We start from the raw sequence: 25,008 nt of genomic DNA, 5'->3' as shown, positions 1-25,008 counted from the left end.
TAGGCTAGAAGATAACCTGGGACTCAGACGTCTTGCTTCTGTAGGTCTGAGTAGCTTTGTATTCCAAATAGTTAATAATATCACATTTGGCAACTTTAAGATACCTGGTTTCAACCATGGTGGTTGGAGAATTCTGGGATTTGAAGTCCAAACCCCTTAATATTGTCAAGTTTAAGAAAAATTGGTTTACAACAATTGTGCAGAAATTGTGCAGAAGAAAAGATATGCAATTAATACACACGCACACATGAACAACACTAGCAGTGTCGTTCATGTGTGCGTGTGTATTAATTGCATATCTTTTCTTTTAGCTTCTATACTGCGTTTGCACCTTGTTGTTCACGGAACAAAATCTATAGGTAGGAATAGGTTACAAAAACGGTGAAATACACAAATAAATCGTCCAAGTATGAAGCTGGCTCGCTGAAATTATGGGGGAAAAAACAAGAATTACCACACCGTACAACTCTATATTTTTCTATCTCTAGGTCCGGGCGTTTAATCACGTCGATCTCAAAAATCCTCTCGCTTAAGCCGAGGTCGCGGCGTGAATCCGCTTAGTCACCTCCTCCGTACGTCACGGGTGACGTCACGCGCCCTCGTTGCGCGCCCGCCGCCTTCAAAAACCCTTCTTCTGCCCTCGCCCGGCATGGCGGCTGCGGCTGCTGCTTTTTCTGGAGGAGTGGCAGGCGGAGGCGGAGGGGAGGGGAGGACGTTGCTGCGCGCGCAGCACCGACAGGCGGCAAGGGTCACTTTCGAGGGAGCGTCGCGCGCCCTCCCTCGCTTTGACCTCTGCCTCCTTTTTTTTTTCTTTTTCAAATTGGTCTTATCCTCGCGAGACTCAGGTAAGAAGCCCAACGTTCAGGAAAGCCTCACCCCCCCCCCACCTCCGTTCACTTCCCAGAAGGGGAGTGGAAGGAAAAGCCGCCTCAGGGTTCGTTCGCGCGTGGTTCCTCTTTGGTCGAGGGTGCTGGGTGGTTAGTTGCGCGCTCAAGGGGGGTGAAGGGAGGGGGCGAGGGAGGCCGTGATGGGAGGTCGGAGCCCTGATACGGAGGTGCGTTGGAGAGGGGGGACTCCCTTATCATCTTCCTCCCTTTCTCTCCCCCCCTTTTCCCGGTTCCCCCTCCCCACTTTTACTCAGCTCGCCCCACGAGGGCCGCTGTGTCTCTCCCCCACCCCCTTCCGAGTCACCAAACGCTTCCTTTCCATCTCTTTGTGTCCCCCCCCCCCCGGTCTCCTCGGAGTTGGCTGGGGAGCATGGGTTTAGTAGTCACGGTTCTGTGCTGAGGGTGTGGGGAGCATCGTTTAGGTCTCAGCAAGGTGGAAATTGGCCTGGCCTTGGTGCCTTCAGTGGGCCTCGGTGGGAAGGGCGGGGCTGACTCCTCTTGCTCCCTTCAATGTTTCTGTGAGCTGCAGCCCCCCCCCCCCCCGTGTCTTTCTCCACTTAAAAGGGAATGGAAAAAGGGAGTACATGGTCTATGGTCCGTTTACGGGGGTGGTAGGGTCCACTTCGTGGGCTGATGGGACAGCTCTGGTTCCTGTTTTGCCTGCCACAAAGATTAAAAACAATTGTGGCCTAAAAGTTTTTGTCTGGCAGAGACAGAATCAGTTGGTGGGATATCCTTGTAATTATGCTGGAAATACAGTACATACCTTTGCAGAGGTAACTGTTAACCATTAATCAAGGCCTCCAGGTAGACCAGACCAAGAAACCACCAAAAAGAAAGAAAGAAAGAAATTTATTGGCCATAATAACAGAACTTTCCAAGTCTGAGTTTGCTGATTTCCTCCTTGTACTCCCTCCTCTTCCCTTTTGCCTAAATAACAATTCTTTCACATTTATGTAAAAATAATCTTCCTTACTCTCTATAATAACGCTAGCCCATTTGGAGAAAGCACAAAATAATTGACCAAAATAATCAGTTGGGATACAGAACACTCTTGCAGGCAAAAAAAAATGCTTGGGTAGAAAAGGAACAAAACCAAGAGGACTTCTGTTTGTGACTTGATAACTGAATGTGGGTATAAAGTTTTGAATGAACTAGAGGCTGAGTTGTCATGCTCAGCCTAAATAAAAATGATATCTATAGAACAGTAAGACCACCTATCCCGAGAAGAAATGAGTTAAAAAATCTAGAGGTGTTGCAGGAGGTAACTTCATATATTTGCTTTCTTATGAATGGATATTTTTGTGATTGGACATTTTCCCTATTGTTGTCATTTTGTAACATCCCCAAATTTGTTGGGATTGTAACAAATCATTTTACAATCATTGTAAAACATGCAACAGATATCTCAAAGTGTTTGATAGATTTAAATTGATCCTTTAGACATTAAAGGGTTTTTTTGTCTACCTCACATTCATTCATAATAATTAGCTTTATATAGTCATGTAGTAATAGGAAAATTATATACACTATTAAACAGAACTAGCAGATAGGTATTTTTTTCACTTACAGTAATTGAGTGAATTATTTGGGTATTGGAACTCTTCAACATCTGGAGTTGTTGATCTGATTATCCATGATTTTTGGTTTAAACTCAAATGACTGACCATTAAGTCATGTGGTTACATGGCATTTTGCTTTACAATCACATATAGGGACAAAAATTGGAGTCCCAATTATTGTCATTAATTTAGGACTACTAGTGTGTCATGAAATGGTTAAGTGTGTGTGTGCACATATGTTTATGCATGCCTTCAAGTCAGTGTTGATGCCTGGCAACTGACTGGACTAGTCCATGCAGTTTTCTTAGCAAGATTTCACAAACCGTTTGCCATTGACTGCCTTCTAGGGTTGAAAGAGAATGACTAATAAGAGGTCACTCAACTAACTTCATGTTAAGGTGAGGCTAAAACCCACAGTCTATATGTGGAGGATAGATACACATTTCCAGGAAAAAGATAACATCTGCTTTAAGGGCTAGAAGAGAAAGCAGTCATACTAGATTAAAGCTGCAAACATTTTACTAACTTACTTCCTATAGAAAAATAGACAGCTGATCAATTTATTTGCATATTTTATAGTATAAATTATGGTAGGAACATCTGCATCTAAAAACTGCTTCTGTAAAATAAGCGATAGAATGACAAACATGGCCAGATTGGATTTATCTTTATACATTGTACAGTATTAAAAGGCAAGTGGGGAAAGACATTTATTCATCTACAAGGACCGTAATATAATCTATTACAATTTCTGTAATGAAGTATTATTTTAGAGACTGGTATAGGTACAAGTCACCAAATTAGGAAATCCACTAATATTCTTTGCCAAGGACCATTTCAGATCTCAAGTTGCTTATATATTTCCAAGAAGGCTATTTGAACTGAATGCTCATTTTTTCCAATCCTTCTATATTTTATGTTATTACAGTTTTTTAAAAAACACAATAAGAAAATTTGAATATTAGAAATAGTAAACATAAAAAGTGACTTTCATACTACTTGTATGTTTTTCCTGTTTATCAATTTCTAAACAGAAATCTGTGATGGAATTTCTTGTTATGTTATTCAGGCAAGAAGCTTAGTAAAGTTATGTCAATCTGTAGAGGATTTTACAGTAGAATAAAGTCTGACCAATGCAGAATAAAATACTTTTTTAAATGTAACCTAACATTGCACTTGCTTTTTCTAAACCATTGTCACACCTATGAGTCATATTCAGTTTGCAGTCTATTACTGCTATTCCAAGATCTTTTTTCACAAGTCCTAACAACAAGTCAGGTGATCCAAAAATACATGTAATGATCGATTTGACAATTTGCTATAAAGTTTATATAACTTTTATTTCCTTAGGTAATTTATGTTGATATGTGAACCTGCAGTATAATAATAAAAGTTTGCTGACATAATTATGCTTATGTAAATAATCAGGATATGGTTGCAAATTTCAAAAATTAAATTTATATTTTTCCTTAGATTATAAACGAAAAAAACATTACGTGGGCCATAATCGTACGGAACTTTGGAAGCCAACTCAATGGCATCCTCTACTGCTGTACCTGTAGGTTTTCATTATGAAACAAAATACGTTGTCCTCAGTTATTTGGGTCTCTTGTCACAGGAAAAGCCTCAGGAACAGCCCTCTCTGTCCACTCAAGGTAAGATATTCAGGTCAGCTGCAGTTAAATATGTAATAAATGGAATTTTAAAAATGTAAATTGTGAACACTGTTTTACTGAATGATAAAATAATACACCAAAGCCTGGTGCTGAGAAAAAAAGCTAGTTATTGATATTTTTAACTTAAGTAGCATTGTGTATATTTGAAAGGGTTTTAATTCTAGTTCTAATAAATAAAAAAATGATACTTTTAATAAATAATAATACATAAATACTAATGCTTAATTAGTATTAATTTTAATACTAATTCCAAATGTTAAGCATATGAGTAATATGTAACTTATTAAATAATTTATGGTAGTAAGAGTTAGCTTTATCTCTATAGAACAAATATCCTTAATACATATTTTGTACACGTGAACCATCAAACAATTCTGGAACAGTAACAGTTCATTTCCAGTTTTGTGGACAGTATTGTGCATGTGAATGTTACTTTAGTTCTGCCCTACAATAAGAAGAGGAAATTTTATAAACCCCTGAAAACAGGGCATGTTGATCTATATATTATTTTACCTGTATGGTGCCAAATCTTTACAGAATCATGGCAGCAGATAACATAGCAAAATACAATAACACGTAAAGAATAGAACGCCTCAGGTTCATAACCAAAAACAGCAATTAATGCACAAATAATGAATGAATGAATGAATGAATGTCTGTAGAGATTATCAGAGTTGAAGAAGCTTCTTGGATGAGAAGTGAAACATCCTCAAAACAAAAAACAGGAAAGTCCAGTTGCCTTCTGAAAAAACACCTTTGGGACATGAATGAATGAATAAACATCCAAATGCTGATGGCCATTTCTTAAAGGTCCTGCAGAAAAGTTTGATCTTTAGTAACTTCCAGAAGTCAGCTACTGAGGAGCCAATCTGTGTTCTAGAGGAAAACTTTCCTAGCGCATTGGTGCCATGATGGAAAAAGGGTACTTTGTGGCCTCAGTCTTCTCACTGACCTCCTAAAATGGAAGTAGAAATTTCTAGTTACATAAGAATCAGTGTTCCTTCTTCGTAGCAAAAAAAAAAAAAAGCCTTTTGCGCAATGAGATACTGCCATTTATGCACCAGTCTGTGGCAATCAAAGTTTCACTTGGATTAGTGAAGCTTTCACTTTAATTTTCTAGAGGTGGGGAGCATGTTTTTCTTCTGCAAACAGCTTTATGAATAAGAAGAAAAAAATAACAATAGTAAAATATTCTAGTTAAGAGAGTATTTAAATAGTAAATATAAATAAAACTATTCTAAGAATTGATAAGTGCATTATTCTAAGAATGTCCCTGCGCTCAGTCACTTAAGTCCTCTTCTTCAGTTGGACTATTGCAGCACACTCCACATGGAGCTGCCCTTGAAGAGTATCTGGAATCTTCAGCTGATATAGAACACAGCTGTTCTTGGTGCCACTAGGGCAGCCCATGTTACACAGTTGTTGTGAGCTGCACTGATTGCCATTTTGCTTCTGGGTCCAATTCAAGGTATTGGAAGTCCTTAATGGCAACACCCTGCCCTTTGTGGCATGAGTCCAGGTTATCTGAGAAACCAGCTCATCCTGATGGGATTAGTCTGCCGCACCCAAGTTGGCAGAAAAGGCATACTACAGGGTCAAGGAAGTTCGGTTGACAGTCCAGGAGAAGAGCCTTTTCTGCTGTGGCACCTGCCCTCTAGAACATCCTGACCCCCCTCTCCCCGAGATGAGATCTACACCCTTCCTTCTGGCCTTTCGGAAGGGCTTGAAGATCTGGTTCTGCCAGCTGACCTGGAGCCCCAATTGTCCAGTGCTATCTTGGAGTTGGTTAATGAAGTTAGTCAGACCCCACCTTTTCCCCATGCACACATTTCTCCCTTCCTTTCTGTCTTGATTAACTGAATTTTACCTGACTGGTTCTTATTTATTGTTTTAATTTTTAATACAGCATTTAATTGTAGGACTCTAAGCTGCCTAGAGTTTCCTTGGTGAGATGGATGGCATAATAATTTAATAATAAATAAAGATAAAATAAATAATATTCCAGGAAATTAAATATCAGCTTTGCAGGTATTTATAGGTAATGACCCCCAAAGATGCTACTTTAATTAGTCTTAATTTTCTTCCAGTTCCCATTATTAAATATGTATTTACAGCACTATCCCACTAATGTAAAGGGATTCAATAATAGGTCTAGTGTTCCTTATGATTAATTTTCTTCAGTTATGCTTTGCTATTTGAAAAGTTTGCTTCAATTTTTCTATGTATTAAGTACACAATCTTGACTTTCTAAGTTTATGATAAAATAGAGTACATTTGCTTTAGTGCAAATATATGTACTAGTGATTGATTTTTGCTATTCATCCATGCACAGATCCATCTACGTTTTCACAAGCTGTAGAAAAAGAGATCTTGGAGAAAGTTAAAGCCGAAATTGAGGAAGAATTAAAACATCTTGATGAAGAAATTTTGGAAGGTCTGTACATATTGGTATACTTCCTATATTACTAATACTACAAAAGGGTATTTTTCCTTGTTCCCAGAGGAGGGACTCTTAAAACAAACATCACTACCATGATTTCATAGCTAATCATAGTTAATCATAGTTTTTGAAATATTTGATATAAAGGTAAAATCCAACAAGATTTACTGTATTTTTTGGAGTATAAGATGCACCTTTTTTCCTCAAAAAAGAGGCTGAAAATCTGGGTGCGTCTTATACATCGAATACAGCTTTTTATGCCTTCCCGAAGCCCCGCCCCTTCGTAACGAGAGCAGCTGCCCGGCAACCTCCCCTCTTCAGCTGGGCACAGCGCCACTGACCGACCTAGCAGTACCCCGAAAGCATCAAGCAATGCGAGCGCCTTTGCCCCCCACCTTGCTCCTGTGGCTTGGCACTTTCGGGATACCACTAGGTCGGCGAGCAGTGCTCTGCCTGGCTGGAGGGGGGGATTGTCCAGGGGGCTTATTTTGGGGGGTGGACTTACCGTATATACTCGAGTATAGGCCGACCCGAATATAAGCCGAGGCACCTAATTTTACCACAAAAAAAACTGGAAAAGTTATTGACTCGAGTATAAGCCTAGGGTGGGAAATGCAGCAGCTACCGGTAAATTTCAAAAATAAAAATAGATACCAATAATGTTTTTGAATATTTATTTCAAAGAAAAACAGTAAACTAGCGGTGTATTCAATGAAATACTTCACTCACCTCATGATGCTGATGTCCCGCTGTGATGATGATGTCCCGTGCAGCCGCGGGAGCGATGTCCCGCCTCCTATGACACACGGCACAGTGATTCCTATCATTGGATCACTGTACCAGAGGAGGTGGGACATCGCTATGTGGCTGCTTGCCATAACAAGGAGGAGGTGGGACATCGTTGCAGAGCGGCAGGAGGGGGAGGAAGGGGAATCGTAAGACAGCCCTGCATTACATTAGAACGTGAGGAGGGGGGATGGTGCGGTGCGCGCTGCGCGGCAAACTGACACAGAGGGAGGGGAAACTCACAGGGGCACTGGGCCATTCACGAGTGTCACCCAGCGGCATGGCCCCCCCCCTTTTTCTCCTCCATTTCGGGCAAATTTTTCACTGACTCGAGTATAAGCCGAGGCGGCTTTTTTCAGCCCAAAAAGTAGGCTGAAAAACTAGGCTTATACTCGAGTATATACAGTATGTTTTTGCCCACACGAAAAATGTGGCAAGGCTTCAGTTTCAGGACAGGTCGTATTTTCAGGGAAACACGGTACCTACCTACCTACTGTGGTTCTCTCTCTCTCTCCCTCCCTCTACCTACCTACCTACTTTATTTCTCCCTCTCTCTCTCTCTATGCCTCTATCTACCTACCTACCTATTCTCTCCCTCCCTACCTACTGTATTTCTCTCTCTTTCTTTCCCTTTATCTACCTACCTACTTTTTTAAAAAAATTGCCTCTTCAAAACCTTGGTGTGTCTTATACTCGGTGCGTCTTATACTCCAAAAATACTGTAAATTACCTGTTTTGACAATTTTCATTGGAGGTTGAGCGGGCATGAAGAAAAATAGAAATCCTACGTATTATTACTCTGTTTATTTTGGTAATATATGATGGGTTACCTCTGATTTTTCTGTGCCTTTATTGCATTCTTCCTGAGTTTATTCTTAATAATGTACACTTTAATGAATTCCTCTTTTTATAATATATTGTTTTCACTTGTGATTTAAATCCTTGCTAAATGAATTCTGTTTATTTTCAGCTTTCACTACAACTGGCTTTGACTGCCACACATCTCCAGTATTTAGTCCTGCAAACCCAGAGACTTCAATTGAAGACTGCTTAGCTCATCTTGGAGAGAAAGTATTCCAAGAATTGAAAGAACCTCTTGAAAAGGCATTAGAGATCCTACTTAGCAAGTGAGTTCTCATTTGCTTTGCTCAGCAGGAAGGTACTTGCTCTTAAAATTCTCACAATTTTGATAATGCTGATGTGACTGAAATTTGCTACAGCTTTTTGTTACTTTAATTGACTTGCTCTCAAAAGTATGTGCTTGCTGATTATTGTAGGAAATGAACTAGCACTGCTTCTATTATTTAAACCTGGAATTTTGATCCAACACAAAGAAAGCACATTTTTCATACCCAGTGTCCAACAAAATTAAAGGTTATTTATTTATTAACATATGGCATATCATACATGGTCTAGCAATATATGTATGTATGTATACGTACGTACGTACGTACATACATACATACATACATACATACATACATACATACATACATAAACTAGATTAGTACAATCCAGTAAAATATAAACGTTTAAAAGATCTATGTTCAAATATCAATGTCTAGAGCATCTAACCATTGAAACGCAGCATTGTTTATATTTTTAAAAAGCAGGTTATTATTCATATTTGATGAGTCCTTCATCCCAAATATTCAATACTGGATGCTATACTGTAGGGCTAATACTGATACCTTTGTATTTTAGAACCACAAATGTTGCCAAATACATAGTGGGTGCACATTTTCTATTAAAATTGCTTCTCTATTTTCATAGGGGAAGCATTCCTGACATTTAATAAGGTATCAAGTAGAAAAGTGGAACTTGCTGTAATGTAGGTCAGCAATATGTGTTAATGTTAGGTAGGAAATTGATACCTTTGCTAAAACTACACTACATATCAGTTTCTTATGCTTGCATAGATCAGGTATAAACAATGGTAATGGAGTATGGTCATCAAAATGTTCTATTAAACTTTACATATACAAGAACCCATTATATAGTACATACTTGTTGGTTTTCTTTTCCTGTCCCAATGTCTTTATCTAACTTTATTAAAGAAGTTATAACAAGTTGGCAAATTAGTTTCAGAAAGCAAAGCATGATCAGATAAAGTACACTGGTTGTACTTTGATTGGGTTGTTGAAAAAATTGATATGTAATGCCAGGCCTTCATTTTGTTAATATTATGAATGTTAACATAAGATAAAGAGTATCACAATAACTTGCTCTATGTGATAGCCCCTCTGTGTTATATAATATTATAGATTACAAATTCAATTCCATTTTATTTTGCTCTGTGAGGTAGATACAGCAGTGTGAGGAATTTCAAACTGCAGTAATTTATAAAAGAAATAATTTTAAAAGGCATTGGAGTTTTATTCTATCTAGAAAAACTATTGTCTTTCTTAAACAAGCTTTGCAGCCTATAAAGCATCTATAGAACCAAATATGGCACTGGAAGATTTATAGTTGAGATTTCTCTGATTATCCTGAAAAATATGATATGTAAAATTTGAGAAACGCTATTGCATTTAAGAACAGATAATCAACAAAGTTTTCCATTTTATAGTGATTTGTTTTTCGTCATGCAAATTACTTTAGGGTAATTCTCTATTAGCATTGTTCATTTAAAATCAGGTACATAAATAAATCACAATAGAATCATTGGCTGATATTGTCACTGGAGTGAAGAAACACTCATTTATATTCTGCTCACTTCCAAATGGCTCTTTGTGATTTACAATATAGTAGCCACTTGACAGATTTCAGATGAGTATATATACTTTCTGTCAGTTTGTTGACGACAGCAAACGCCTGCCTCTAGTATTTTGATATATAGTAGCTATTGCATAATAAACTGTAGTTTGATATTTATGCAGTATAACTGGCAATTTATTTCTCTCACTAAGTTCTCAGTAATATGTGCTAAGATATGCTAAATATTGTAATTAGGTTAGCATTCTTCATAAATTGTTTCTAGGAAAAAGTTTTTAAAAGTAAAGATAATGTGCCACTTGGTCAGCAAGTTATGTTGCTGCTATGTAAGAGGGACTTTTGATCAGTCTTTAAACATGCAGCTGGCACACATCTCTGTGTTTTTGTGATTGCAATTCTAGCACTTGGCAACCAATTTGCAATTGTAGTGGTTGCAGCATTCTCTGATGATGTAAGTGCCCTTTGCAAGATTCTCTGCCACCTTCCCACGAGCAAAATCAGTTGGGAAGTTGGCAGGAGGTCACAGGTTGCTCCTGTTGTTTTTTTCTCTCGAGGAGCCCCAAGTGGCATGGAGAATTCATATTTCATAGGGTCCACCCGCTTAGTAGTACCCACCCACTGTACCTGCCTATGTCTCTCACCTGATGGCTTGCTTGTCTGGGACACAATTTCAGTGCCTCTTCCTACATTGTAGTCACATGAAGTCCTCACTTAACAGTCCTTGCTTAATGACAACAACAAAGACTGCCAGGATTGCTGTCATTAAGTGATGCAGTCACATGAGATCATAGTTTATGAGCACATCGGTTAGTGATGGAAATTCCTGTCCCAATTGCTATTGTTATCTGAGGACTACCTGTAATACAGCCAATCTCCATAAATTAGAAAAAGAATTTCTGAAAAACATACAGTTGGTCAGAAAAATACTTCCCACAGCTGAAAATGATGTTCTGCGGTATTCCATAAAGCCCTATGTTGGAAAAATAGCAATTATGCTATAACATAGTGCTAAATATTTCATTTTTTAATGTCAACTAGATGTTATAATTAAATTATGGAAGTCCAGATAATCTGGGACACATAGTAGGTGACACTGTAAACTTCGTTTATTTTAATTAGGACTGGACCTATTAAATATGTTACAGGTGATGCAACACTTATCCAAACTTGGTTGATATGGAAAATCTAAGCAATGTCAGAGTTATTAGAGGAGAACTCAGGAGGAAGTCACAGGACAGAAGGCTAGACTAGGAAACTAGAAAAATATTCCAGAAGAAGGTCCTATCAAACTACAAGTTGGGAGCCATAACTGTAGTAATGCCATGTTAGATTTATCTAAGGAGCCAAGGTGGCGCAGTGGTTAAATGCAGCACTGCAGGCTACTTCAACTGACTGCAGTTCTGCAGTTCGGCTGTTCAAATCTCACTGGCTCAGGGTTGGCTCAGCCTTCCATCCTTCCAAGGTGGGTAAAATGAGGACCCGGATTGTTGTTGGGTGCAATATGCTGACTCTGTAAACCGCTTAGAGAGGGCTGAAAGCCCTATGAAGCGGTATATAAGTCTAACTGCTATTGCTAGTTAACTGAATCCAAATTCAGTATCGGTTAAAGTGACTCACAGCAATGGTGGAATTTAAATTGATAACTGATTGCTCTAAGTAGAAAATGTCCCAACTGAAACACTTTGTTCACTCATGTATTATATTATTCCTATACTATGAGATTGTTGTCTTTCCATAGGAATGTTGTGAAGCTTAGTACAAGGAGTCAGAATAGAAATTGGAAGTTAACAAAAATACAATCAAGACATGCTTGTTTATTTTGAATGAGTTTAAATCCTTGGGGCAAAATGAATTGCATTCTGTAGCATGGAAGAAATACTGTTGGTCTGGTTAAAAATTTCTGTATTGTAGAGAAAAAAAAAAGAATTGTGGGAAACTAGAGGTGGGAATTGTCCCTATCTTCATACGAGGGAGCATGTCTGATACTTGGGAAGATTCTATATGTTATCATGAACTGGTCATTCTGTGAGAACCTTGAAAACAATGTGGTGGGATGGTTAATATTATAGAAGTAATAAAATTAAGCTGCTTGCAGAATTATATCCATTTTATAACAGAAATGTAAATGATTGGAAGAGTTTGAATTTGTTTGCTTCTATTATTAAATTGTATCTGTGATTTATCATACAAATCAGAAAATTTGACTTCTCTGAGGAAGGTAAATAAGTCTGCTTCTAAATACACAATTTGAACTTGATTTTTAATGAACTAGAGTGTATAGTAGTTAAATATAGATTTTAACTGTGGCTAATTCAATCTAGGTTACATAAAATACCATATATTAAAAACAGAATTTGAGTCTTCCGATTTTTTCCTGATGAGTGTAAAAAGACACTTGTGAACTATTTAACTTTTCTTAGGCAGTCATTGCACCCTGAATTCTATATAAAAATGATGGGGTGCAAATTAAAATATTTAGGTTTCTGACAATGTCCATTTATGAGTGGAGAGCATTTGACACCTGTTCAAGACATGAAGCGTGGCAAAATTTGATTAACAAGGTGTTAGGCTTTTGCTGTTTGCTTTTCAAAGTCTGTATAATTTTTATCAGTTGTGTGGTTTAAGCTGTTAATAGATTGGAACAACTTCTTGAAACCAAAGAACTGCTTTGGCCCTTTTGATTGGGTTAATACAGTTAGTTTAGTAGTATACAGATATCATGCAAAATGTTATATTTTTACCTTTTTTTAGTTTCATTATCTTCCCTTTTGGTTTCTCTCATTCAGACCACTGAATTATCAGGAATATAAAGAGAGGACGCAGGAAGCAGCAAGTCATGCTAGTGGATGGAGCAAGGTAAATGACCAGCTCACTTTTTAAAACCTTTCGGTGGATATTGAGTTAGTGCCAGTTGAAACATAAAATACCCAATTTCTTAATTCATAGTTAAATTCAGGATGGATGGACAGACAGATTTATTTAACTTGGCTAGCAAGTGATGTCTGCAGCATTCATTCCTTTTCAGGGACATCTTCTTTGAGACAACTCCGATTCACTAATAATTAGTTGGAAAAAATAATTGTTTTTGACTAAATACATTACATATTTAATATGTTTTGTTTACAGTGCATATTAATGCATGTATATGAAGCTTGAAGACATTTGAGTAGGTGATAAGAAGGATAAACAAATCAATAATGCAAACAAAAAATTGTGATCCAGAAAAGGTTTTGTTTGATTCCAGTAGCATTATTTTTTTAAAGGCAAGGCTTTCAATCTACTGCCTTAGCAACAAAGAAATATTAGCATTGCTTTCTAACCCAATAACTGTAAATTGGCTGTAGCTTTCACCTACCTCATTGTATTAAGGGCAGAAAACAAATGAAACAACTTTGGGGCAATATTCTTTCATTTTCTTCATAAAATGACTGGAGAAGTCATCTAGCTAGGTTAAAGTGTCAGAAATATTTTGATTAGACATAGCCCAACTCTTCTTTCCATTTAGTAATCTTAAAACGGGGGATACTTTTAACCCAATAATCCTGCAAAACTCAAAACAAATGCCTGGAGGAAATGCTAGATGTTTTTTTTTTAAAGCTTAATTTTGATAAGCAATTAATAAAGAAACGTATTATGAGATAAATTAGCATTCTGAACATAACATAATGGACCAGTATTCCATTGAGTATTATTCTAATATTCTTTCAGATTTGAACATGTTGAGGTATTAACTTTTACTCCTCTTATAAATAATATATGTATATTTTTGATGGATTTGTCTTCATATAAATATACTGGATATGTTTGCATGAATACTGTATACCCACACACAAATGCATCACATGCATAAAATGCTTTAAATGTAGAAAATGTTGCCATTAAGCCACAATATTAGAGTTCCTTGTCCTTACTTTCTCTAGGTTTTAGTTCCCCTGGTGATTCTTCAGAGGTTCTTGGTAGAGCTGACCAAACGGGGCCAAGAACCACTTGGTGCACTTCTGAACTTTGGAGTAACCTACCTTGAAGATTATGTTGCAGATTACATCATCCAGCAAGGTGGATGGGTAAGACAGATAATATTTCTTCTGAAATAACAGCTTCAGAATATGTTTATTTCAGTGTGACAATGGCTTTAACATTTAACCGTGATAAAGCATATAAGCCCTTCTTTTGAAAATAGCAGAGAACAATCAAAGATTTTGTTAAAACTGGCTTTAAAATTCTCACTGGTCTCTACATGAGACAAAGCTTATTCCTAAATCCATTTTTTTCTTGTGGAGTTTAACCTAATATAATCTTCAGATTTTGGAAGAAGTATCAAACAGCAAGAAGCAATTCCATTTTATCCATTTATACTAAACTTTTGTAAATGTGATAAATTCTATAAATTATTTCTCATTTTTTATTTTCTAATTAATGATTGATATTTTCTGGAATTTTCCTCCCCCTTTTTACATTTGATATTTATACTGTTCTGAGCGGAAAACTCCTTGGTTTAATAGTATTTTCTTTTAAGCATCATAAGATTTTCTTTCCTCAATTTTATTAACCATTAAATATTAGGAAATTACCCTTCTAAAATCTGGATAGTAATTGTTTTGCAAGAAATCCGTTTCATTTAAAATGTTATTTAAAGTAAAGTTGAGTATATAATGAAGCCCGCTTGAAACATACAGTTCATTTCCTCCTTTTTCTCTTCTATTTTTGGAAAAGTTGTGAAGTGGAGCTGAGGGTATCCAGATTATTCCCTACTGGGAGGCAAAACAACACTAGATTTAAACAGAATTAATCTGGGATTAGTGAAATTATCTGCAAGTAGTTTTAAAACCCCTCTTTATTTGATAATATAGATTATGTTATTATGTAGGTTATGTTCTATTTGATTTGTTATACTTTTCTTTCTCATTCTCTCCCCTTCCCCCATTTCCCCATGTCTTGGTGTAACAAATGATTTAGAATTTCATTTTTTGAAGTAGCCTTGAAATATGAAGGAGGATTCATATATCCAGCTACAATCTTAAATTTAAATTTAATGAAAGTTAGCTTCCAGTTTGCTTTTGGCGAGCAAATAAACGTTGGGCTTGCTTGTATGTCCATGCCATAATTAACAGTGGAATTATTAGGCAGCCAATATACTATTTTAACAATCCTAATGTCTGCTAGTTTTTCCACATATGGTTGGAGAGATGCAGAGCATATAAATGCAGGGCATACACTATTTCCAACAGGAGCAAATCATGCTGTGGTTCACAGTATGACTATTTTAGGTTCGCCATTGGAGGACCCCAAAGAGACAAATCATACCAGAGAAAATCTGCGTGGTCACTAAAATTTAGCATTAAACTAATTTACTAAATGCAGTATAAATCTTCAATTAGATGATATACTCAATTGCTATTGGAGTGGAAGTGAGTAATTCAGAGCTGTATTTCATCAGCTGTAGGTCCCTTGTAAGACATTTTAGCCATCCAGGCAGTTCTTGACTTACAAATCATTTAGCAACCACATCACTTAGTGAAGGGAGTTCTGGCTGTCATTGGGATTGTACGGACTTCCCGTATGTGGTTAAATGATTAAGATGTGTGAATGTGTAATTGTCCAGTTATATCTCCCATTCAATAATTCATTTTGATGGGCTTACAGGTCGCTTTCATTCCTCAATATATTTGATATATATTTATCTATATTTGTGGTATACTACATAGCTGTTCATGAAAATTTAGGAAATTCTACTTCTAAAAAGTTAGGAAACTACTGTGGAACCCTTTTTATAATTATTTTGCTTTAATTATTTTAATTATTAAATCTTAGTCATTCACTCAAATACAAGGGTTGCTTAAAGTCTTTATGAACTGGCTGTTTATACTGGGATGGATAGCTAGCAAGTCAGACAGACTCTTCAGAAGAGCTCTGGTCTTAAAAGCCTCATCTTGTAGTTAAAGATAATCCTTTTCCAACATTGCTGAGTTAGTCTGCATCTGTAGCAGCATGGATGGATGTAAGATAAAGAGCTAATAGAGCCAAAGCATAAACAAGGCACACAGATGTTATTATCACTTGGGCTTTAAGCATCTGGACAACTTTGTCAAGTTTAGTTAACTGGAAAAGGAGTAAGCTGTCATCTGCTCCAAACACTTTTTTTTGTTCTCATAAAACGTTGGATGCCTGAAAGACATAAACTGCTTCACAGAAATTTTGAAACTATTAAAGCCTTTTGCATATAACTACTTTTGCTAAAACACTTCTGTAAATTAATACTTTAAAATAATAGTGCTGTTTAGAAATGCTGAAATTAATGTTGGAATAGAAAAAAGGAGCAAATCTTGCTTCAATTCAAGGACTGAGGTGGAATCAATCCTTCTGAATTGACTATCATTACTAAACCTTTTGGACTTTCTGTGAGGCTTAGTGGTGGTGCTGATGTAGCAGTTCTATTCCTTCCTAAATGGGAGTTTTAGTAGTTAGCGTGAGAAGAGAGAAGTTGGTTTGGAGATTGTGCCAAATGCGGATTGCTGTGGGACTTTTCTTTTTTCTCATTATCTTTTGACATTTTCTTAGGTCTTCACTTTGGGCCAGGCCACTGATGCAGTGGAACTGTTGATCCCTCATATAGGGGCTGTTGAGTTCTGAATGGAAGAAACTAGGGGAAGCTGAATCCAAGCAAGACTAAATTGCTGTTTATGCAAAAACCCAACTGTGGTGGAATGTTGTCTGGGGTTGCAGGACAGGAGAGCTCTTTCTCAGAGGACAAAGAGACATTGGAGATGGAGAATGTCTGGTAGGCAGGAAGAGGGCAAGGATGGACGATTCCTAGTAATTCCCAGAGCATATCTGTAGTGATGCAGATAGTTGATTTAGTCTAGTAAGATTCTGTCTGTAGGCAAACAACACTAAAGAAACTACTCAGAAGTAACACCATGTGCTGTTCTTGGTTTTTTGGGCCTGATATGATATTTAATTTTCTGTCTGCTCCATTGGTAATGTGATGAGGTAACACTTTCTGAAGATGTAGACTCACAACATGGAAAATTGTCAAACTATACCCTCAGCTATTATTAGATATATATAGTTGTAGGCCATGGCCAGAGAGACTTGTTCAGCAATGTCTAATATGCCTTTCCTGATAACAGTGATTTCATGACCTTGTCACCTTCTGTATAAATTATTTCAAGTTGCTCTACTAGGAAGCTGCAGTTGGTGACAAAACACAGTAGTTCACTTATTGGTAGGCAAGAACTGCTTCTCATAACACCAGTGTTACAGATTCTGCATTGGTTACAGTAAGCTTTCAGGTACAGTTCAAAGTGCCATTTTTGACCTATGATGGCCTAGATGGCTTGGACCAAGTACTTTAAGGACCATCTTGAAATACAACATAATTATTCAGTTTAAATGTCACATATGGGGAAGTTGAAGGTTTTTTCTCAGCAAAAGATGGAAAGGGTCAGGAGCTTTTTCAGCGGCATTCCCTATTGTGTGCTGATATTTAGAAGGGTAGTCAGAAATGCTATTTAAAGGACCTTTTAATAGTTATATTTTATTGGAGATGCCTATGATAGTAGGATTTTAGTATCTTAAGATACCAAAATAAATGGTTTTAGGCTGTGTACCCCAAGAGTCTATTGGAAGTGTGGTGATATAAAAAGTAAACAAATCAGACTATTTCTACAAGTACTTTCCACATGCTTAACTAATTTCAATTGACAAGGAAGGAATCATAGGTCAATGAGAATTGGTCCCAGCTCACAGAAGATGGACAATACACTCATTTTGTTTTCTTTGTAATTGGTTTCTTTATAGGGAAATGCTTTGCTTTTAATTTTTTGAACCAAAATAACAGTTGCATAAAGGGTGAGAAACAGTCAGCAATGAGGATAAACCAGCATTAAGATTTTAAAACTATTTCTACATATTGAAGGGCAATGGAGACTTAGTTGCAATTCAGTCATGTCTATGTAAGCTGTAGATATTGACCTAAATTAATGTGTCCACTAATCCACTCTGTTACCAAACTTTATATAGATTTTAAAAAGCAGAGAAGGGGAGTGATTTCTGTTGACTCATTCATCTTGTTTTTCTTAAGGTAGTATGCAAATATTTTCAGAGATGAAATGTATGTTTTTAATAAGATAGAGACCAGCCCTTTAGCATTTTTATAGACAAAGGTTATTTTGTAAGCAGTTTTTAAAAAGGGAAAGGTTTAGTATTTCTCCATGGGTTAAATTAAAAATGTCCACTTTAATTTGGCAGCAGCTTAGCTTCACAGATGCCCCAAAGCAGTATTAAGGCACTAGCTGATGTATGTTCACTCCCTTTCCCTTATTCCATTCTCTCTCTCTCTCCTCTGTGGGCAGCATCTGTTTCATGAGAAGCTTCTCTTGGAAAACTGCAGAATAGGAACAGTAAGCTTAGGTAAGGTTTTTCCACTAAGGTGATATATGCTTTAAATATCACCCTTTTCCTCATTTTCAGTGCTGCATAGACTTTTGGAAAAGGACATGTGAGAATTATCACAGGAGTGAAAATGACTAAATATTGTTACTTGAACATTATTTTTCTACTAGGTATCTATCTACTTGTGGGTTGTATTGCTTTTCAGATCTTTGCATCATTAAAATCTATCTTAAAATATATTTGAATTTAAAAGACCAAATTGAATTGTCAGTGCATAATTCAGTATTTTTTTGTTTTTGGATGAGAAAGTTCATAGAATGATCAGAAAGATTCCTTCACTGGTACATGATTGTATGGTTGATTGTTAAATATGGTGTGTTACTTTAGTTTGTTTAGGTTCCAAAATTGGCAGTGTTTAAATTTTTGATGATTAAATTATAAGCAGAACATTTATTTTCTACTTAAACCATAATTGTTTGATTCCTATTTCTATCTGTGTTACTTTCCAGGGTCTAACAATACTATGAGTTTTTTGAGACTTAATATTAAGATTTTTGACTCTAAATGACACAGCAAAAATATTAGAGGTAATGCTAAAGCAAGATAGCAATATACTTTGAAAATATTTAGATATGATAGTGTGCACTTAGTAGAATAATAATAATATGCACTCAGATTTAATTTGGCTATGGAAATGAGATACTTATCTCAGGAAAATTAGTATATTGTTATGAAACAATTGGTATGAAACCTGACTTTCATTTGGCATATGAAATATTTTATACTACATATTTCCAATAGCTATTCCTGTTTTTCAGGGATTGATTTATTTTAGTTCTTTCTTTCACCACAGTGATTTAAAATGGAAGATTTTGATCAGCTTGATATATCGCATTTGACAAAAAGAAGTCTATATTAAAGCTTATCCTTGCACAAACTTAGATGAAAACATCCTTTTTCTAGTACGATGACTTGCAAATATTAAATAAATTTAGATATTCCTCATGTTTTATCACTCTTATTCTTGATTACAGCACTTCTGAAATTGCTTAGAAAATTCTAATAAGGCAACCTGATATTGGATATTGCTTTTTAAAAATACAATATTTATGCTTTTTTTAATTGTCCTTACATCCATTTTTATAAAGAAATGTTGATTAGCAATACTAAAAACATAAAACGTTGAGGTAAAAAATGTAATATAGGATCTAAAATAAATAACAACAAATGAAGGTGCAGGGAAAATAAATGAAACAACAATAATATGGTTATGTAAACGCATGGATATGACCCACATCTGATCCTACTGGCTCTTGCTGATAGTCAGTTAAGTTACAGTTGAACGCTGGAGTCTACAAATATTTTTTTGCGTTTGATAGATAGCATCATTACCGTGGGCATCTTTGGATGCAGTATTGTGTTTTACTGGCATCTTAGAGACAATAAAAAGCCTGCGGTTTGGTTCATTTTATACTTATAAAAGATTTCTGTAGCCTATGATGCAGCTTTAACTGAAATGGAAGAACTGCACAACTTTCTTCTATGAGCTCAAGAATATAATTTGCATTAAATTACTCAGCTTTACATTTCATGTACATGGGTTGTACACATATTTTAATGATCTAAACTGTAGGCATATTTTTGTAGAAAAGGCTCTAGATTCCCCAGCAAACTTTTAACTGCCTATGGAACCTCTTTTTGTGAGATATTGTACCATGTGCCATGTCCTAAAGTAGAGAATATGGGAACTTTTTCCTACAAGGTGCTTTCACAATTATAAATGCTACTGCGCACGTCTTTCATTTTATGTTTTTCTGTGTCGAAGCAAGGGTGGGAGTAGAGCAAGCCAGCCTGGAAACATGTAGAGTGCAGAGGAAAAGGAACCGTTCATGAGTGAATAACATGAACTTTTCTCTAGTAGACCATTCAGCCCATATGACAACTTGATCACTGAAAAGGAATGATAGGGGATTTGCAAATAAATGCTTGCTGGATGGCTGCCGGCCAGTCCCAGTGCAACTGTCTGAATGTGCTACATTCTATTAGCACAGATGGATGGATGTGAAAAGTGGCCGTCGGTGGAAGTTCTAAAAGCTTTCCCTGAATAATGGATGAATGTTTCTGTCCTAATGGCAAACAAGACTGCATAGTCTGTTTATTTAGCTTATTTTTCTACATTGGCATAATAATTAGTTAAGTCTTCTTAATTCAAACATTTTAAAGCTATGATGACATTTTATAATAGGTTTCTAGAATTGGGGAAAAAATAAATAGGAAACATTACTTTTTTTGTTTGATCATGAGTTTATTGTTAATTTTGGAAGGTATTAGATTGTAGAGCTGGGCAAAGATGTGCATTTGTGGAAGGTAAATACATATGCACATAGTATATATTGGAAATATCTTGGACAAATTGAGATTTTATTTTTTAGGATTGCATATGAACAGTGGAGGGCAGCACTGTAAGCTTAGGAAAAGATAATTTTGCTTTAAAGTCTACCGAAGGATTTCTAACCAATCCAGCTATGTTCCTAGCTCGTTGAAGCTGTGTGCTGAGATTCAAATACTTAACCTGCTTTTGTTTTTTCAGCTAAAGCATTTGAGTATTATTATTGCATTTTTCTAATCCTGGTACCCAATAAAACTCTTAAAATGTGTTGATCGGTAAATAGAATGAAAACATGGTCGATTTTGAAATCTGGTACTGACCCAAGTAGAACAAATAAGTTATTCTTACTTTTAAATGCTGTATCATGGAGTTTGCATAAACGCATTACAATGTAAAAAACTGTTCCAAAGTTTTATCACTTTCTCTTTGAATATAAATTGGCCTAAATTTTTATTCAGTAGTAACATTACTGTTTTCTTCTAATTTGTTTATTAAAATTCAGAACATGGTTGTTAATACCAGTAAGTGCTACTGCATACTTTTCTTAACAATAATTTGCCCAGTGACTATTTAGAATTCTGATGGCGCTGAATGAATGATAAATTGTTAGCCAGTGCTTGAAGTGGTTGCAGTGCTCCTGTTAGTCACATGATTAAAAAAAAAACAGCCTCATTTACAAGTGCAGCACTTCAATTCTCCCACCTGCTGTCTCCCCCTATCTCCACTCTACTACAGTCACCCACCCCTGCCATTCCTAGCTGACCGTTGCCATCTTCTTCCCTCTGCTGGCCTGTGCAAGGGTTGAGCTAGCAGAGGAGATGGGGCAGTGATGAAGCAGTGGCTTGCTGATATTTTTTCCCAGGGAACCTCTGCCTGCACCCACCATCCTGCCTTCTCCACTAGCTCCATTCTACCGCTTCCTCCTTGGCTGGGCTCAGTGACCCTTTGGCAGACAAGGGTCTGTTGTGCTTGCTACCCACATCCCTTGGCTGCAGCTTCGCCCAGTGCCTGCATCCTGGGCCAGCAGTGGGAGGAAGGAGACAGTGAAGGTCAGAGGGAGGCAGTGGGGTGGCCAAAAGGGAAGAGATGAGGAGGGAAGATGTGAGCGGGGAGAGTTGAAGCAGAGGCAACTGTGGAAGTCTGCCAGGCCTCATCTGCACAAGGCTGGGGAAGCTTGAGATCTTCATCTAAATATGGTTCAGTCCTCACCGAATGACCATCAGGACTTCTGGGATGCCAAGCGAGCACTACCAGTGCTTCAGATTCCTCTAGTTGTTAAATAATATATATTGCTTAAAAATATATTTTCTGAACTCTGATGGTTTTGATGTCTGCTCCTTTCCCCTCCACCCAGGGAACTGTTTTCAGTTTGGATTCTGAAGAGGAAGAATTCCACGGAATCATTGCTGAAGACAGTAATGACATCTACATCCTAACTAGTGACAACTCAGGCCAGGTGAGCCCACCTGAGTCACCCACAGTAACAACATCTTGGCAGTCGGAGAGCTTACCTGTTTCTTTGTCGGCCAGCCAGAGCTGGCATACAGAGAGCCTGCCAGTTTCGTTGGGGCCCGAGTCGTGGCAGCAAGTAGCTATGGATCCTGAAGAAGTGAAAAGCTTGGACAGCAATGAAGGCGGTGAAGAAAGGAGTGAAAACAACTCTTCCAATTCAGATATTGTACATGTTGAAAAGGAAGAGATACAAGAGAGTGTTGAGGAGGCAGCAGTGTCGGAAATGGGCGTGCAAGCAAGGGCTAAAAAATTGAGCTTGCCAGAAGTCCCAGCTGCCTTGCCGAAAATGGAGTCTGAGGCTGAAAGCTTGTTGATTAAAAGACTACGCCCTTCTGCACCGTTGCCCACCGAGGGCCACAAAGAGGGGAGCGCAGTGGAATATCCTGATCCTGAACCATTGATGTTGAGTAAAACTGCCAAACAACTAACTCCTTCAAGTGAAAAGGCTTCCCCCAAGCCTGAGAAAATACAGCTGCCAGAAGAAGCAGCAAAACTACCGAGGGAGAGCTATTCTGAAGAAAAGTCCCCGGATGGAGAGGAGAAACCCATTCTTTTGCCAGAAGGCAAATCGCTTCTGCTCTACGGTGGGGCAGCTGCAGTAGCGATCCTGGCTGTTGCAGTAGGTGTAGTGCTGACCCTGAGGAAGAAGTAGTCAGCTGTTCTCTTAAGAGATACTGTCTGAATTGGTTGCATTGACTTAAGATTTGCTATGCCTCCTGTTAATGAGAAATCTGTGTAACGTGACAGGAAGGTGGGACATGAGTTTACTGCTAATTCTAGGACAATCATGTTTTTAGTGGCCTGGGACTGGATCTTCCTCTTTAATTATAGGGGTAATATTGGAACACCCTTGCACATCTAAGTATCTCAATATATCTGAAAAAATTGGGGTGGGGAAGGTTGCTTATACACTGGAAATCGGATCATGAAATCCCAGGGCAATGGAAAAGTTAATTGTTAACCCTGGAGAATTTCTTTATGTAGCTGCCATTGCAGCTTCTTTGTTCACCTCCACCTCTTGAATGAGAGGTTCTCTAATCATGTAGCATGAGGCTACTTCGTATCTTTTTGTCTCGGCTTCCTCAGGTACTGCATTGCTCCCAAATTTTATGATTAAACCCCTAAAGCTAGGAAATGAAAGCCTTCCATGTAAGGATGAAAGTATAATGCATTTTGGAGAAAGGTAATGGTTATTTTTTTCATCATTGTACATTAGGCGTTTTTGTGATCTGCTATTGTTGTGTTTCTGTCCCTATCCCCTCATTCATCCAGCTTTATCATGTCAGTTTAGTTATCAAAGATGCACTCCTTTCATGCAAGCATCTACCACTATTTTGATGAATGCAAAAGAAGAAAATATTTCCATGTAATAAGCAAAAAAGTACAAGGTCAAGAGTTGAATACTGTATAGGCAGTCCTCGGCCTGACAACCATTTGTTTAGTGACCGTTCAAAGTTACAATGGTACTGGGAAAAGTGACTTATGACCATTTTTTCACACTTATGACCATTACAGTATCCCCAGGATCATGTGATCAAAATTTGGGTGCTTGGCAGCAAGCATGTATTTATGACGGTTGCAATGTCATGGGGTCATGTGATCACCTTTTGCAACCTTCTGACAAGCAAAGTCAATGGAATCAAGATTCACTTACTCACAATTTACTAACCTAACTGCAGTCATTCACTTAGCAATCATGGCAAGAAAGGTCATAAAATGGAGCAAAACTCAACTGTTTTGCTTAGCAACATAAATTTTGGGCTCCGTTATAGTCGTACATTGAGTACTGCTTCTACAGATTTAATTCAAAATTGTGTTTCAAAATGCGGGAGATATAAATAGAAGACTTGTCTGCAACTCTTTAAAGCAATATGAATGATTGCCTTGTATATTTGCTGTTTCTCAGAAAAAGATAAGTTGCTTTAGAAAGTTGAAAACAGGTGCTGTGGTACACTTCTGCAAGTTCCCAAACACTTTTTGTATCTAAACCTGAAGCAGTATGGCCCTATGAAATTCCAGTATTGAATACATTAAAATCTGATTATTTATAGATTAAAATCTGATTTGTTAATTCAGTTGCAAGATTGGACCCCTTAGCTTACCCTTATCGTTATAATGAATTCAAAATCTTCAAGGAAATGACTCCGCAGTTAACTGAAATAGCATTTGTCTCAAGGGTGCTTTTTTCCAAAAAGCAACTGGACTTTCTGGTTTTTCCCCTTTTGATAACATTTTGCTTCTTAGCCAAGCTTCTTCAGTTCTTGGATCAGAACAAAACATTTTCAAGGGAAAAAATACCCAAGAAAATCCAGCTGCCTTTTGGAAAAACCACCTTTGGGGCAGTCATGACCTGGATGATTGAGAATGTCCATAGACATGAAACGGTATTTGTTTCCAATTTCCAGTTTCCTGGCCACTGGAGGAAAAAAAATAATGATTTGAAACCATGTCTTGTATTGCTCATGTAACTTTTCAGGTAACACCTTTCTATGTGTAGACGATTTCTTTTTATTCCATCAGCTATAATTGGGCCCAGGAAAAAAAATAAAATCGATCATTTATGTCAAATTGTTATTTTGTGTGTGTTGGAAAGCTCTGCTGGTGACATTGTCATTGGTAACATAGTATCACGGGTTTTTACTTGAAC

The 25,008-nt window shown here is 37.2% G+C and overlaps 1 protein-coding gene across 3 annotated transcripts; it reads left to right on the top strand.

Moving 5' to 3' along the window:
- The first annotated feature begins 736 nt into the window (after nucleotides 1-736).
- Nucleotides 737-23,486, top strand: BCL2L13 (BCL2 like 13). Of its 3 annotated transcripts, none has more exons than XM_032221483.1 (7): nucleotides 737-845; nucleotides 3,923-4,104; nucleotides 6,458-6,559; nucleotides 8,322-8,478; nucleotides 12,853-12,922; nucleotides 13,987-14,130; nucleotides 22,204-23,486. In XM_032221483.1, the coding sequence occupies exons 2-7, from the start codon at nucleotides 3,984-3,986 to the stop codon at nucleotides 23,011-23,013; spliced, it is 1,404 nt and encodes a 467-aa protein (XP_032077374.1). In that variant the 5' UTR covers nucleotides 737-845; nucleotides 3,923-3,983; the 3' UTR covers nucleotides 23,014-23,486. The 3 variants fall into 3 exon arrangements, with proteins under 3 accessions (XP_032077374.1, XP_032077373.1, XP_032077375.1); XM_032221482.1 differs by lacking the exon at nucleotides 737-845 and adding an exon at nucleotides 860-934; XM_032221484.1 differs by lacking the exon at nucleotides 737-845 and adding an exon at nucleotides 1,032-1,054.
- The last annotated feature ends 1,522 nt before the right edge of the window (nucleotides 23,487-25,008 follow it).

Source organism: Thamnophis elegans, chromosome 7 (assembly GCF_009769535.1).
Source record: "Thamnophis elegans isolate rThaEle1 chromosome 7, rThaEle1.pri, whole genome shotgun sequence".
Classification (NCBI taxonomy): Eukaryota; Metazoa; Chordata; class Lepidosauria; order Squamata; family Colubridae; genus Thamnophis; species Thamnophis elegans.
Note: the sequence above shows the minus strand (reverse complement) of the source record. Positions and strands in the feature narration are given on the sequence as shown.